This window comes from Muntiacus reevesi, chromosome 15 (genome assembly GCF_963930625.1).
Source record: "Muntiacus reevesi chromosome 15, mMunRee1.1, whole genome shotgun sequence".
NCBI classification, from domain to species: domain Eukaryota; kingdom Metazoa; phylum Chordata; class Mammalia; order Artiodactyla; family Cervidae; genus Muntiacus; species Muntiacus reevesi.
Window position 1 is genome coordinate 25718972 of NC_089263.1, and position 12948 is coordinate 25731919.

General features: G+C 46.9%; 1 protein-coding gene across 1 annotated transcript in view; it reads right to left on the bottom strand.

The window, feature by feature from the left end:
* Positions 1-476: 476 nt before the first annotated feature.
* The window catches only part of MTMR10 (myotubularin related protein 10), a 38390-nt gene continuing 25918 nt past the window's right edge, over positions 477-12948 (bottom strand). Inside the window, exons 7-16 of the mRNA XM_065906842.1 lie at positions 11481-11640; positions 10923-11010; positions 10754-10842; positions 10220-10350; positions 9107-9176; positions 8436-8506; positions 6774-6943; positions 5533-5703; positions 4242-4424; positions 477-3486 (exon numbers count right to left, since the gene is read on the bottom strand). Of these exons, the coding sequence (XP_065762914.1) occupies positions 2890-3486; positions 4242-4424; positions 5533-5703; positions 6774-6943; positions 8436-8506; positions 9107-9176; positions 10220-10350; positions 10754-10842; positions 10923-11010; positions 11481-11640 (1730 nt within the window). The 3' untranslated portion in view covers positions 477-2889. The remainder of the gene's footprint in view (positions 3487-4241; positions 4425-5532; positions 5704-6773; positions 6944-8435; positions 8507-9106; positions 9177-10219; positions 10351-10753; positions 10843-10922; positions 11011-11480; positions 11641-12948) is intronic.

Here is a 12948-nt window from a genome sequence, read left to right on the forward strand (position 1 = left end):
AGGAAAGTATTTTAAAATACTTAAAAGGAGTGTACACTTCTTTTAGATATAATGCACACTTAATAGACTATAGTATACCAGAAGCATCACTTTTATATGTACTCAGAAACCAGGAAATTCACATGACTTGCAGACTGTGATGATACTCACTTTACTGTGGTTGTGTGGAACCAACCTGCAGTGTCTCCAAGGTGTGCAGAGCCCTGGGCAGGGTGGGGAGGGGAATGGACACAGGAAGGGACTGATCAGGATGGGAGGCCTGGGCGGCTCGGCCAGGATCCTACTCCCTGATCTTCTTAAGGAAACACCACTCCCCAGTTTTTTAATGTATACAGTGCAAGGCCGAGTTAGGGCCTGGTCCATGAACCCCCATGCTGTGACGACAGCCAGTTGTGAACTGAGGTTTAGAGGAGGGACGAGACACAAGCAGCAGCTAGAAGAAAACATCCCGCCTCTCACATCAATAACAAAGGAAACCATTTCTATGGACATTTTATTAGCACTCAGCACTTCCTTCACATTCATCACTGCTGGAAAACATAATCTCTCACCTTCCTGCCCATCCTACTTTAATGCAGGTCACAATCAATTTTAGGCACAAAGGTTTTCATTTTTTTTCAAAATCAAGTTTCAGCTACTCGAGGTTACTGCTATAGCAAGAATAGTTTGTTGAAGTATGCGTTGGACAATTTTCACCCTCTGTTAGCACAAATTAATATACTTTCTTAAATAAAGTTAGACACTTTTGGTTTTAAAGTTGGTTTCCATCACAAACAACAGTAAGACACTTTACACCTTGAGGTCCTAGCCGAGAGTCTGCCCGCATGGCCCTGTCAGCAGAAGCTGGGCATCCATGGCCGGTGCTGCCCTCGGACTCTGTCCCCATATCCTGGGCCAGCAATGAGGCCAGTGGCTCTGCAGGGGCTAGGACTTAATGCCGGGATAGTTGTTGTTCATATTATGCACGATAAAGTGTGGCACAATAATCATGATATAACAACTGTTCAGCAAAAATAAAACAAAAAACTATTTTACATTTGATTATCATACAAAAATATGCACATTTTCTACTTTAAAACAGCATTAAGAGTACCTAATCATTTTAAAACTTGCAAGGTAAAAACATTTACTAAAACAATTGAAATAAATGTGATAGGGAAGAAAGCTATAGAGAAATAAATGCTTAACCTGAAAAAACAGTAACAAATTAAGACAATTTGTAATAATTAAAAAGCAGCCTAGTGAAAAATAGGGAAGAACTGTTACACTTTGCAGTGGCAAGATGGGCTTTGGGGTTTTCAGGGGGCTGGAGCTGGTTCCAGTCAAGGACTATAAAATGTTTAGTGGCAACAGTGCTACTTACGTAAACTAAAAAAGCCCTTATTTTCTCGGCAGGTTGGGAGAAACATTGGGTTTATCCACAAGATGGATTTCCTTAGACACTGCATAGGAACTTCCATCCTTTTAAATCCAGAGACATTATCCAACAATTTTTTAAAGGCAAGTAATTCAAACAGAAATATCTATTTCTTACATATGAAGGTAAAGCACTGTTTTTGAAAAAACCTGTTTTAGAAAAGGACATAATCTAACTGCACACTTTAAACATTTTTTGAGAAAAATAAGATGGCAGTTTAAGACAACGATATGACAGCCACATTTCAAACATCCATCTTTTCCCAAAAGTGAAGGGTGTGGAGACTCTGACCAGCATGGCCGCTATGAGCTCATGCTCTCGCCCTGCAGCTTTGGTGCAGCTCCCGTGACACACCTGCCATCAGGAGCTCAGACAAGAGCACACCTGTCTTTGTCTGTCTCCTCAGCGCTGCTGTCACAGGTGGGGCGGGGCAGGTGCTCTTGGTTAAAATGGCAATATCCTGAGAGAAGTCCACCTCTACGCACCTGTCCTCCCTCCCCAAGTGCCGGCACTCTGTCCTTCCCTGCAGGTGACCTGACTCCTGAGCTCACCACCCCTTTCCAGGGGCAGGTGCCCAGAGTGGCTGGGTCTCAGTAACACTGCCAATGCTGGCTCCGCTCCCCCCCACCCCCAAACCTGGGGTGTCCAGTTGACTCTCAGCTGGAGGCTTCGTGACTAGCCTCCTTCTGATGTGCGGTGGGACTCTGATATCCTAACTCAAATTGTTCTACTCTGCGTTATTCATATCTTAATAGTTAATCAAAGGCACTTCTAAGTTTAATTATATTATCTATAGCAAATGCTTTTGAAGTCCACAGTGCACATCATTTTAAAGTTAGCCCTAAGCAAACTCATGATTTTAAAACACAGTGATCTACGGTCCCAGACAGCAATCTAAAATAAATTACAGTGTGGGAACACACAACTCTAAGGTGAGTTCAACTAGAGATAATGAAAGTGACCAGCAAAATGCACAAATACCCATGAACACCCACTGGGGTCTGCTGGATACTTCTTGAAAACACACGACACTAGTTCTTGACTCTCCTGATGGTTGCTGCTCGGGCTGCTAATCCAACCAAGGATCAGGGAAGCTTTAGTAGGTGGTTAGACAAATGCCACACACAAAACCTGATTAGTCTGATCACAGTAATAAAACCGTGGGAATGTCTGCCTGCAAATGACCTAAAAATGAGCCAGACCCCGCATGAGAGAAAGAGAACATAAATAACAAAAGTTAGGCCTGTCTTTTAAAAAACTGTGAAGGAAACATAATTCAACGTTTTTTTAAGAATTAGTGCAAATCTCAGTTGTTACAGATAATGATGAGCATGTCCGACATCTAGGGCAGGAGTTGTGCTCACCCCTCAGGACGTGCAGGAAGACCCCCTTGGTCTCCACGTGAGGGTCTTGGTGGACAGCCGTATCTCGGCCCCACATGGGTAGGCAGTCCCGCTCGTCCCTCAGGATGGTCAGTCTTCATTGGCGAGGGTCTCAGTGGACAGCCATATCTTGGCCCCACTGAGAAACTTGCTCAGTGGTGTCCCTGAAATGCTCCGCCTGCACAGATTGCCCACTGGGGAGAAGGGGAAGGAGGACGAGAGGAAGTCCGGCGTGCCTGGGGTGTCGTGTGGGCCGCCAGCGTGGAAGTACAGCCTGCTTGGGGCCTGCTCGGGGCCAGGGGCTGGCGTGGGGCCACCCCGGGGCTGTCGCAGCGCCCTGCTCAAAACGTCCACCTCGTCGGCCAGCAGTGAGAGCTTGTGGAAGGCTGTAATGAAGCCCCCGTGCTGGATCTGGGCCTCGGGGACCCAGCGGAAATAGCAGAGTTTCCACAGCTTGATGTGTGCCCCTGAGAGACGTGGCAGGATAGTCCCATGCAGGTCGGCTGGCCTGGAGGCCCGTTCTTGGAAGAACTGCTCCACACCCCAGTCCTGGCTGTCCCTCGGCTCCAGAGGCGCTGGCTTCACCTGTAGGATTAGTGAGTTTCTCCTTGGCCGTAACTCCTGCTCACTGATGATGCCGTTCTTTAAGGAGGCTGGCATTCCTCTCAGTGTGGAGCTGTAGCTTTTCTGTACAGAGAGATTCTAGCATTATTCTCCTGGAGCTTCCCCTTTCAGAGAGATGGTAAAAGTGTGATGGTGAACATACACTCAGGTAGAATTTCAACCTTAAAGGACATTTTGTCCCTCCCTTGGTAATACTTGCTCCAATCCTCCTCCACTGAAGTTGGACACTTGGGCCTTGACTTTGCCAGGCTGTGGTCTGTATGGGGGTGGAGCTGATATATTCAATCTGTCATAGGCAGACCTCTGGGAGACAGTGGATTCGCGATAAAGCAAGTCACACCAGGTTTTTGGTTTCCCGGCACATGTAAGTTATGTTTCCAGTATATGGTAATTTATTAAGTGTGCAACAGCATTATGTCTAAAAAGACAATGTGCACACCTTAAATACTTTTACTACTAAAAATGCTAACCCTCATCTGAGCCCTAAGCGAGTTGTAATCTTTCTGCAATAGTCACATCAGAGATCACTGGTCACAGATCACCATCACAAATATAATAATGAAAAAAACTTTGTGTGGCTAAGACTCCTCCCACTCATTGCTAAGGGTACAGGTTCAATCCCTGGTTGGGGAACTAAGATCTCCTGAGCTGTACGGCACAGCCATAAAAGAAAGAAAGCAAATGACCCCTCAAACCTGCATTAGCAATGCTGTTGTGGGACGTGCCTGGACTTTCAATACTCTCTTCTGAAAAAGATGTTTTTGGTTATGTGTGAGCAAACACCAGGTTTCCACCATTAGTGCGTTTTTGTAGTTTACCTTTGTCCTTTTAAAGGACTTCACAGAACCATTCTGCACACAAGGCGTGCTCTTTCCAATGTAGAAGGGGTTGTGGAAAAGGGTGCGATCCTTTGGTGTAAACTGGAGAGACCAGTCCCAAACGGAGGGGAATTTTAAACCCTTCTCATCACCCAGCTGGATGTTTTTGCTTATAGCAAATTCCTGCAAAATAAAATATTTGAACATTTGTGAAAAATGCCAAACTCAAGATTTTCTCATTGATAACTTCCTTTTTGATGAGCTGTTCATCATTATACGAGTGAAATTTTCTGAATGAGGGCGATTCCCACCCCTCTGGAGCAGCACACTCTGCTCCCCAGAACAGATGTTGCTGGCAGCTGGCACGAGGAGGGCATGGCCCTTGCATAAGGAGGAGGGGGGCCTTGGGTAGTGAGCATGTTCATGAGTGTGAACTCGTGGAGGGAGCTCACCCTGGCGCAGTGGCCTGAACAAACCCTCTCCTTAAATGCTCACACCCACAGTCTTGAACAGCATGCGTCTTCAGGATGCTCAGCTGCTGGTTTGAGGCAGCAGCTTCACAGATCAGGAACTCAGACTCAGCAGAGTCCCAGCCCTGGCTAGGGCCACAGCTCACTGTGAAGGCAGCCCCTCTTACAGTCTTCCTGAAGGCCCATGAGAGCGTCCTTCTGGGCACTGCAGCTTCTGTGGCTACACCCACTGCTCCAGACATGGATAAGACAGAACTCGTGGTTCCAGAAGGCTCCACCAGGGCAACCAGAAGCTGGTTTCAAGTCTGGCTTGAGACCCTCCCTAGTCACGGTTCTTCCTCTGGGTTAAGAGTTGGGAGAGGAAGCTGACAGGCCTATGTAAAAGTGACTTGCCCCACAGCATCAGGGTCTGAGGATACTCAGTAAGCAGTGCCTAGCAAGAGTTCCAGTCTTGCATCATGCCTGTATTTCCTCTCAAATTCCTTCCCCATAGAATTCTCAAAGAAAAATCATTTGCTTTATACCCCTTTTATTCTACTGTCCTAGGAAATAAATGTTTTCAAACAGGATCTTACCAATTACCCATTCAGACAGCTCAAACGTGAACATATAAATACAAAAGTACAACATTTACGGTGGTTAAAATAAGCTGCATCTTTCAATAAATATCAGAGAGAAACACCTAGAATGCTCACTCACAAATGCAACAGGTTCAGGTTCCTGGACTGTTATCCATCTGAAATTACAGCTTAAAACGGTATTCACAACTGAGACAGTTTAACAGGAGGCAGCTACTGCACGATGCCACAGCGGGTGCTCACCGTGCTCTGCTGCACACGCTGGTGTGGAGAGTTGAACAAGAAGGTGCCGAACAGGGCCACACGGGTGCTGTCGTGCAGCACCGCCAGGTAAGTCTCAGAGAACTCGAAGGCCGCTGGGCACTGCTCCAGCAGCTGCCACGTGGTGTCCAGGAAGAGCAGGAACACGGGAGCCTGGCAGACACACGGGGAAATGAGATTACTCAGTGCTGGCCTGCAGGGCCCACATCTACCCCCAAACTTCTCACTGACGTGAAGGAAGAGATTAGTAGACAGTGAGGCCTGTGTGCGTGGCCCCGAAGCTGAGCTCAGCATACATGAGTAGACTAGACAGCCATGGCCACCCTGAGACCGAGCCTGACCTGGGACGTGTCTCAGCACCTCTCTGTCCAACAAGTCCACCACGCTTAAGTGGTGAACCAGAAAGACAGGCAGGGAATCACCCTGTGAAGGGGGAACAGGGAAATACATGTTTAAGCCAAACCTGGAAATAGTTCTTCAGAACATTTAAAACAAAAACCTCCAAACCATAAAGCAGCTTCTGTAACAACTTTTGGCTGACCCTTTAGTCAGCATCCAGAGACATAACTGGGTTTCAGAAACTGGCTGGTGTGGCCTTGGGGTCCCAGGGCACGCCCTCAATGCAGCAGCTGGCAGCAGCCCCTGCACCCACCCAGTGTGCCTTGATGAGTCAGAGTCAACACGGGAAGCATTCCCTGCTGGGGCTTCCTCAGATGGCAGGGACTGTTACATGCGACAGCGAGTCAGCAGTGCTCTTAGGAGCCTCCCTGACATGGGACACCGCAGGGCTCTCACAGCCCCACAAGGACCCGAGGCCCTGCCAACCTCGCAGGTCTTACATGTGCCCCCCAGCCTCCCTCGTACCCCATTTTAAGAAACTATGATACTCCAAAGCTGGTTTTCCAAAACACCTAATGTGCCTACTGTCTACTTACGGAAGACCTGCCGTATTAATGGCATTTCTTCAAACAGTTTTCAACTAAGAGAAACTCAACAGATTACTTTTTAGAGTGTCGCCTATCACACAGTTATGATAGTCTTCATAAACACATCAACTTGAACTCTAATCCACGGGTCAGTCTTGGACTAAGAAGCTGGGATGTAGTGAAGGCAATGTTTTAGAAGCTTCCTTGTCCCCTTCCGCACAGTCTCTCTCCCCATGATGACGCAGCTGCACCCTGTGCACACTGAAGGGCCGATGATAAGCACAAAGGTTTTGTTACCTCCTTCTCCGATCTCTTCAGGTGGTTGCATCTGTCCAGGAACGGATATCCGGCCATGACCCACTCTTTCTGTATTAGACTCTGAAACCCAGTGATGGTCCTGAAATAGGGGTCCAGCATCACTTGGACCAGAGAAGCTATGATGCAGCTCAGGTCTCTTCCCTCCTCCTCTGTCAGTGAAACGGAAAGACAACACTCAGTACACAGCAGCATGCTCAGAGAAGGACGGAAGGGGAGGTAGAGCATACACTGCAGTGTTCTGTGTGCAGTGGCCTTCGAGATCATTCGTGTTAGGACATTTCATTCAGGCCAGCAACTCTAAATATTACCTACAGATCATTTACACTCATGTTTAATGGAGAGATGGACTTTTACATATGAATGTTTTCTAGATATCAGAAGTATAGCCCTCACTCTTTTTACATGTCAATCATCTGTGGTAAAAATCTCCCAAGAGTCCATTCTATTCCTGTTTTGGCAACAGCATTAAATATCCCACAATCTTTCCACTGATAGCTCAACAGGGTGACTCAGAGGTGAACAAGAGAAATGGAACTATCCACCATCATCCGACAAGGTGGCAAATGCTTCCCTCCCATCTTTCATATCTGATATCCTTTAATAATAAGACCAGAAATACTCTGATATCAAAGCCAGCCACAAAAATCAGAAGAAAACTATCATATAGTATCCCTTATATGTAATGTCATCAACAAAGTATAAACAAACCAAATTATCTCAGGAATGCAAGAATTTATCCTAGAAAAGCAAGGCTGGTTTAACACCCAACAAAGTAACACACCATAATAAAAAATGAAGGACAAAAATTACATGATCATATCATTAGATACATAAAAAGCATCTGTCTGATTAAAATTCAACATTTATTCTGGATAAAAACTCTCAGCAATCTAGGAAGAGAAGGGAATTTCAACCTGACAAGTGGAATCCACAAAAACCTACAACTAACATCACTCTTGCCAGTGAGATCCTGGACACTTTCCTCCTAAGATGGGCAACAGGACAAGGATGTCTGTTCTGTTACTTCTACTGAATGTTGTCCGGGAAGCTCTACACAGGGAAGTCAGGCAAGAGAGAAATCCAAGGCATTTCAAACTGGAGAGGAACAAGCAGTAACTGTATTTGCAGACAATGTGTGTCCATATGTAAAATAAAACCCCTGAAGAATCCATAAACAACTAATAAAACTAATGAATGAGTTTACTAAGGTTGAAGGAATTTTATACACAATGAGTACACAATACATCTGAAAATGAAATTAAAAAAGCAACTATTCACAACAGCATCAAAAATAAAACATAGATTTAACAAAATAAGTGCAAGGGTTCTACACTAAAAACTATAAAGCTGACATGACATGAAAGAAAATCCAAATAAACGGAGAGACATTCATTTCGTGGATCGGGAGATTCCACGTTAAGACAGTATTCTCCCCAGTCTCCAGTTCAACATAGTCCTATCCAAAACCCAGTAGGCTTTTTGCTGATCCTAAAAGTTACACAGAAATACAAAGGACCTAGAATAACCAAGACAATTTTGGTAATAAGGTTGGAGGACTTACATGTCTTAATTTCAAAGTGTACCCTAAAGCTACAGCACCCAAGATACTATGGCCCAGGGACCACGGTGGTCAGGAGTTACCTTGCAGCACTACAGACAGACGCTTACTCTCTAGCACGTACACGAGTTCTGCTGCATGTTTAAGAAATGCCCTGGAAACAGAAAGGGAAACACCAGGTTAAAAACCAAACTTCCACTACAGATATATTGTTTAAAGTACTTGAAGTCAAGCAAATCTAATCTCTCACCATACCCATTTGTAGTCTCTGTAACCTTTCTGAGTTTCTTCAGTATTTATATGAATACAGTTTGGTTTCTGTATCAGGGAAATTCATTAACTTTTGCTAATTTACATGACCTTCTTGAAATCACCCAACTACAGAGATAGAGAAGAGATGAGTGGGGGCAGGGGTGGACCTGTAGGGGAGGGGGGCGCAGCCCTCCAGGGGTGGCAAGAGGGAGATGTAGTGATGGGGGGGTCTGCATCCTGACTCTGTTGGTGGTCACGTGGGTCTAAAAACGTGATGAGCCCACACAGAAGCACACAGGAACACCTGTCTATCAATGCTGAACAGGGCCCAGCTCACACTGCTGTCAGCTCCTCGGCTCCACAGCCATCACCCACTGTGTGAGCTGTTACCACTGGGAAGCAGGTAGGGAGTGCACGGCTTTGTAATATTTTTGCACCTCCTGCAGATATATAATTATTTCAAAATAAAGAGTTAGGAGAAAAAGAAAGCAGTTGTACAAACCTTACATACTCCAACCACCGTGTATTCTCCAGTGAAGATAGCCATTTCTCTTCAGTTTCTTCAAACGGTTCTGCAATTAATATAATTCCGTATGTAATTCTATACACTCGTATATATATTCAATATAACACTTCTGGGCTTCTTAACATGATCAAATTGAGAGTTAGATGATACATCACAGTTTCTAATACTTAAAAGTTGGCTTCAAGAAGTGTAATGCATTTGCATTTAATAATAAAAACATTTAAGAAGTCGCACTACAGTTCTATAAGGAATGGAACCAAGCACTCCCCAGGCCTCCGTCTCCTCTCTGGCTCTTCCGGGGAAATCTCGGAGGCTCCGACCATCTCTGCCTTCTAGAGCTGCTGACCCTGGCCTTCCCTGACTCTGGCCTTCCCTCCCCAGCCTCCCCACCAGAGGCCTGGCCCTCCCTGCCTCCCACCCCTCCCTGCTGCCACTGCCTGGCTGACATGGCCTTGGTGCAACCCTGCAGGTAAGGGAGCATCTTCCTGCCAGGGCCTGTCCTGGCTCGTCTCAAGGTGCCCCTTGCCTCCCAAACCCCATCCCCAGTCACCCCAAGTACTGGATGGCTGAAAGATACAGTTGCTGTGTTTCCAAACATACACCCGCCCCACTCCAGCTCGCCTTCCAGTCATGCTGCCTCTCCACCGCCCAGTGATGAGGGGCTCTCTGCGCACCCTTCACACCAAGGGCCCTTTCCTGTGAGTCAGCCATCCAGGGGCAGGCACATCGAAGCACCCCGTGAGCATGTGCTCCAGCAAAAATATGGGAACTCTGAGGCTGCACACATTCTCATGTGGCTCAAAACATAATTCAGCACATTAGGGTCTTAGTTTACTTGTGAGGTCGCACGCTGTTCTACTAGCAGACACTTTTCCTCCAAAACTAAACGCAGCTTAAACTTCATTTTCTAAGAGCTTCTGACAGTCTCAGATAATGATAATTTGTACAGGTATCTCAATGAGCCTCTACTTATTAACTATTCCTAAATTTTTAAGTAATGTCATTTTTCCTGACATGCCTTGTACAATGCCTCATAGAATCACCTAGTCATTGTTTACATATGTATATATATAATGAGGATAAAATTACCATTAACACACAGTTGTTTAAGTTTTACAAAAGCCACCTGAATATCTTGGATGTTGGGTAAGGTCTTGTCCAAATCTGACTTGTAGACATCACTTCTCTGTGGATGACTTTTAGTTATTGCATTATAAATCCTAATAAAGACAAAACCTTGAGTCACTATTCATTCTTTTATTCAACATATATGTTTTGAGCACCTACTATGAGCTAACTATGCCACCATCTTAGTTGGTTTGACTTGATAAACCTAGGACGCACTGAACTGTAAGAAAAACCTGATTCATTCTGCAGTGTCTTGACCGGGAATCACTGCACTCTGAAAGTTCTTTAGAGGCAACACTACAGCAAGATGTCAGCAACATAAGATCCTTGTATGCCAAAGAACTAAACTACGTTTAGTATAACCTGAGAGTTAATTTTAATACGTTTTACATCCTCTCCACAATGGCAATGCTTGTATGAAGTACATGGTGCTTTCTGACTCTCTAGCTAGAACGACAAAGATACCCCAAGCTCCGAGGGCGGTGGCCCACTCACCTCTGCTCGATCTTCCTCTGCTGCAGCACGTCTCTTACAAGGGCCGTGCGCACGAGGGCACTGCCGTTCGAGTGGCTCCAGCACCAGAACTAGGAGAGAAGCAGGGTCTTTACTTAACCGGCTGGAAAGTGGAACACAGTATTGGAGAGACCCAGCAGGCCTCACTTACTGGCATCCGTCTTCCAACAAAAGAGTGGGAGAAGACCTTCAGGTCTTGATCTGCTAGCGAGCTCGGCACCACGAAGTACTCTGGGAGGCTGCAGATGAAAACACAAATCATGATGTGAGAGCTTGGCTTCCAGTGGGACAAGCGTGCTCTGCAGACCCCACTTTAACTAATGTGCACCCCACCTGGTGAGCACTGTGGGTACACTGAGGAGCCTAAACACAGTCGAAAACAGATGCAACGTGGTCAGTTATCCCAAAAGCTGTATTATAGCAGAGGAAGAATCCAAAGGAAACATTTGAAATATTGTCTAGAATGACTATTAATCAAACATGTATGCAATTTCTAAAAAAAACACAAAATCCACCCTGGTCCTCTCAACAGGCTATGGGGTAGGAAACACCAGTCACACCAACCCAACCTGACCCTCAAGTCTACCGAGAAGCATCGACTCCTTCTCTCTCCCTCGTCTGTTTCCCATCCAGTTACCAATGACGGCAGAGTCTGACAACTACTCCTAGAAGCACCCCAGCAGTGAGCACCCTACAAGAGCAAACTCACCACGTGGAAATCATGTAGCCCTCGTTGATGGAGCAGACCCTCCAGCCCGAGGCGCTAGTCCTCTTCACCTCCCTGTCCCAGTCTGAGTACGTCTCGAACAGTGGCGTCTTCTGGCTGCTGCCACCCCCAGCTCCCAAGGGTGCTCCATTAGCTTTGCTGGCTACAAGAAAAAGCAACAGTATTAAGCCTGCTCTGAATTCCCTCTCTCCTGCCTCCTGTCACCAACACACTGCGATGTAGCATCTCTGTTTGTCTCTGGTCTCTCCAAGGCCACCTCACCTGTCCTGGCCTGTCCTCCCCTGTCCTGGACAAGAGGCAGCCCCCTCCTCTCTCAGGACAGCCCTTGCATTCACTCCTGCAGCACCTCCATGCCCTGTCCACCCACTGGCTCTGCCTGCAGCGCCTTCCAGCACTAGAGAAGGCGCTCACGTGGCCACCTGGACCACCCTCACTCTACATCATACATACCGCCTGTTACATTCACTGACTACCTTCTCAGGGTTTGAACGATGCTGCTCCCACATTTCCTCTCCAGTCATCTCCTCCTCAACTTTCAACTGTTCGTGGTCACTCTTGACCCCCTGCCCAAGCTGAAGCATGAACCCAGGTCACTGCTGGTTTTGCCTAGAGAAATGAATGCATCCACCAGCGCCTGCACTCTTGAGCCTTCTGGACCTTTCATCTCTCCACAACTGACTTCTCAGCCCTTGCCTACTGTGACTCACTGTGACACTCTTGGTCTCTACTTAGCTTTCCTCTGATGATAAAGTCACATGGGCTCCTCACACCCCACTAGAGGGCCGATGCAATGGAGGGTTACAGAGGCCAGGACCTGACCTTCCCAAGCAAGGAAGCTTTCCACTTGAGAAGTGCTGCGACCTGCTGGGAGCATGTGCACGGCCTCAGAGGGACCAGAGGGAAAGAAGGGTCCAATCTGGGTGACGGAGGGCACCCCTCTCAGCCTGGGCTCTCACTACTTGAGCTGCACTCAGCCCAGCCACTGCTGCCATAAGACACGCTTCCTGAGAAATAGGCTTTCAGGATGCTGCTCTTGCCCCAACGTCTCCAACTGCATTCTCTTGAAGTGCCCTCGCAGGCCTGCCCTGACCCTTGTTGCCCAGTGCTCTCCAACTCCCATCCATAGTTGTGAAGACCTTTCTGTGTCCGGTGAACATGCCACGCCCGTTTCTATGGACTACTTACTAAACCTGATGTAAAACATATATTTTCTGAGATCTGACCACAGGCTAAGGCCTGAAAATGGACAAATGAGTAAGATTTCACCCCTACTTCGAGGCGCTTGTCACAGTGCACTGGGTGGACGTGAGCGATGAGGAGCAGGAAGCCCTGCGCTGTTGCTGGGGTCACAGGCTGGGTGGGGCAAGAAGGCTTCTGACCCGAGATGCTCGGAGCAGAGTCCTAAGGAACCAGCCAAAGCAAGCGCTGCCCAGTGGCTGATGAGAAGGAG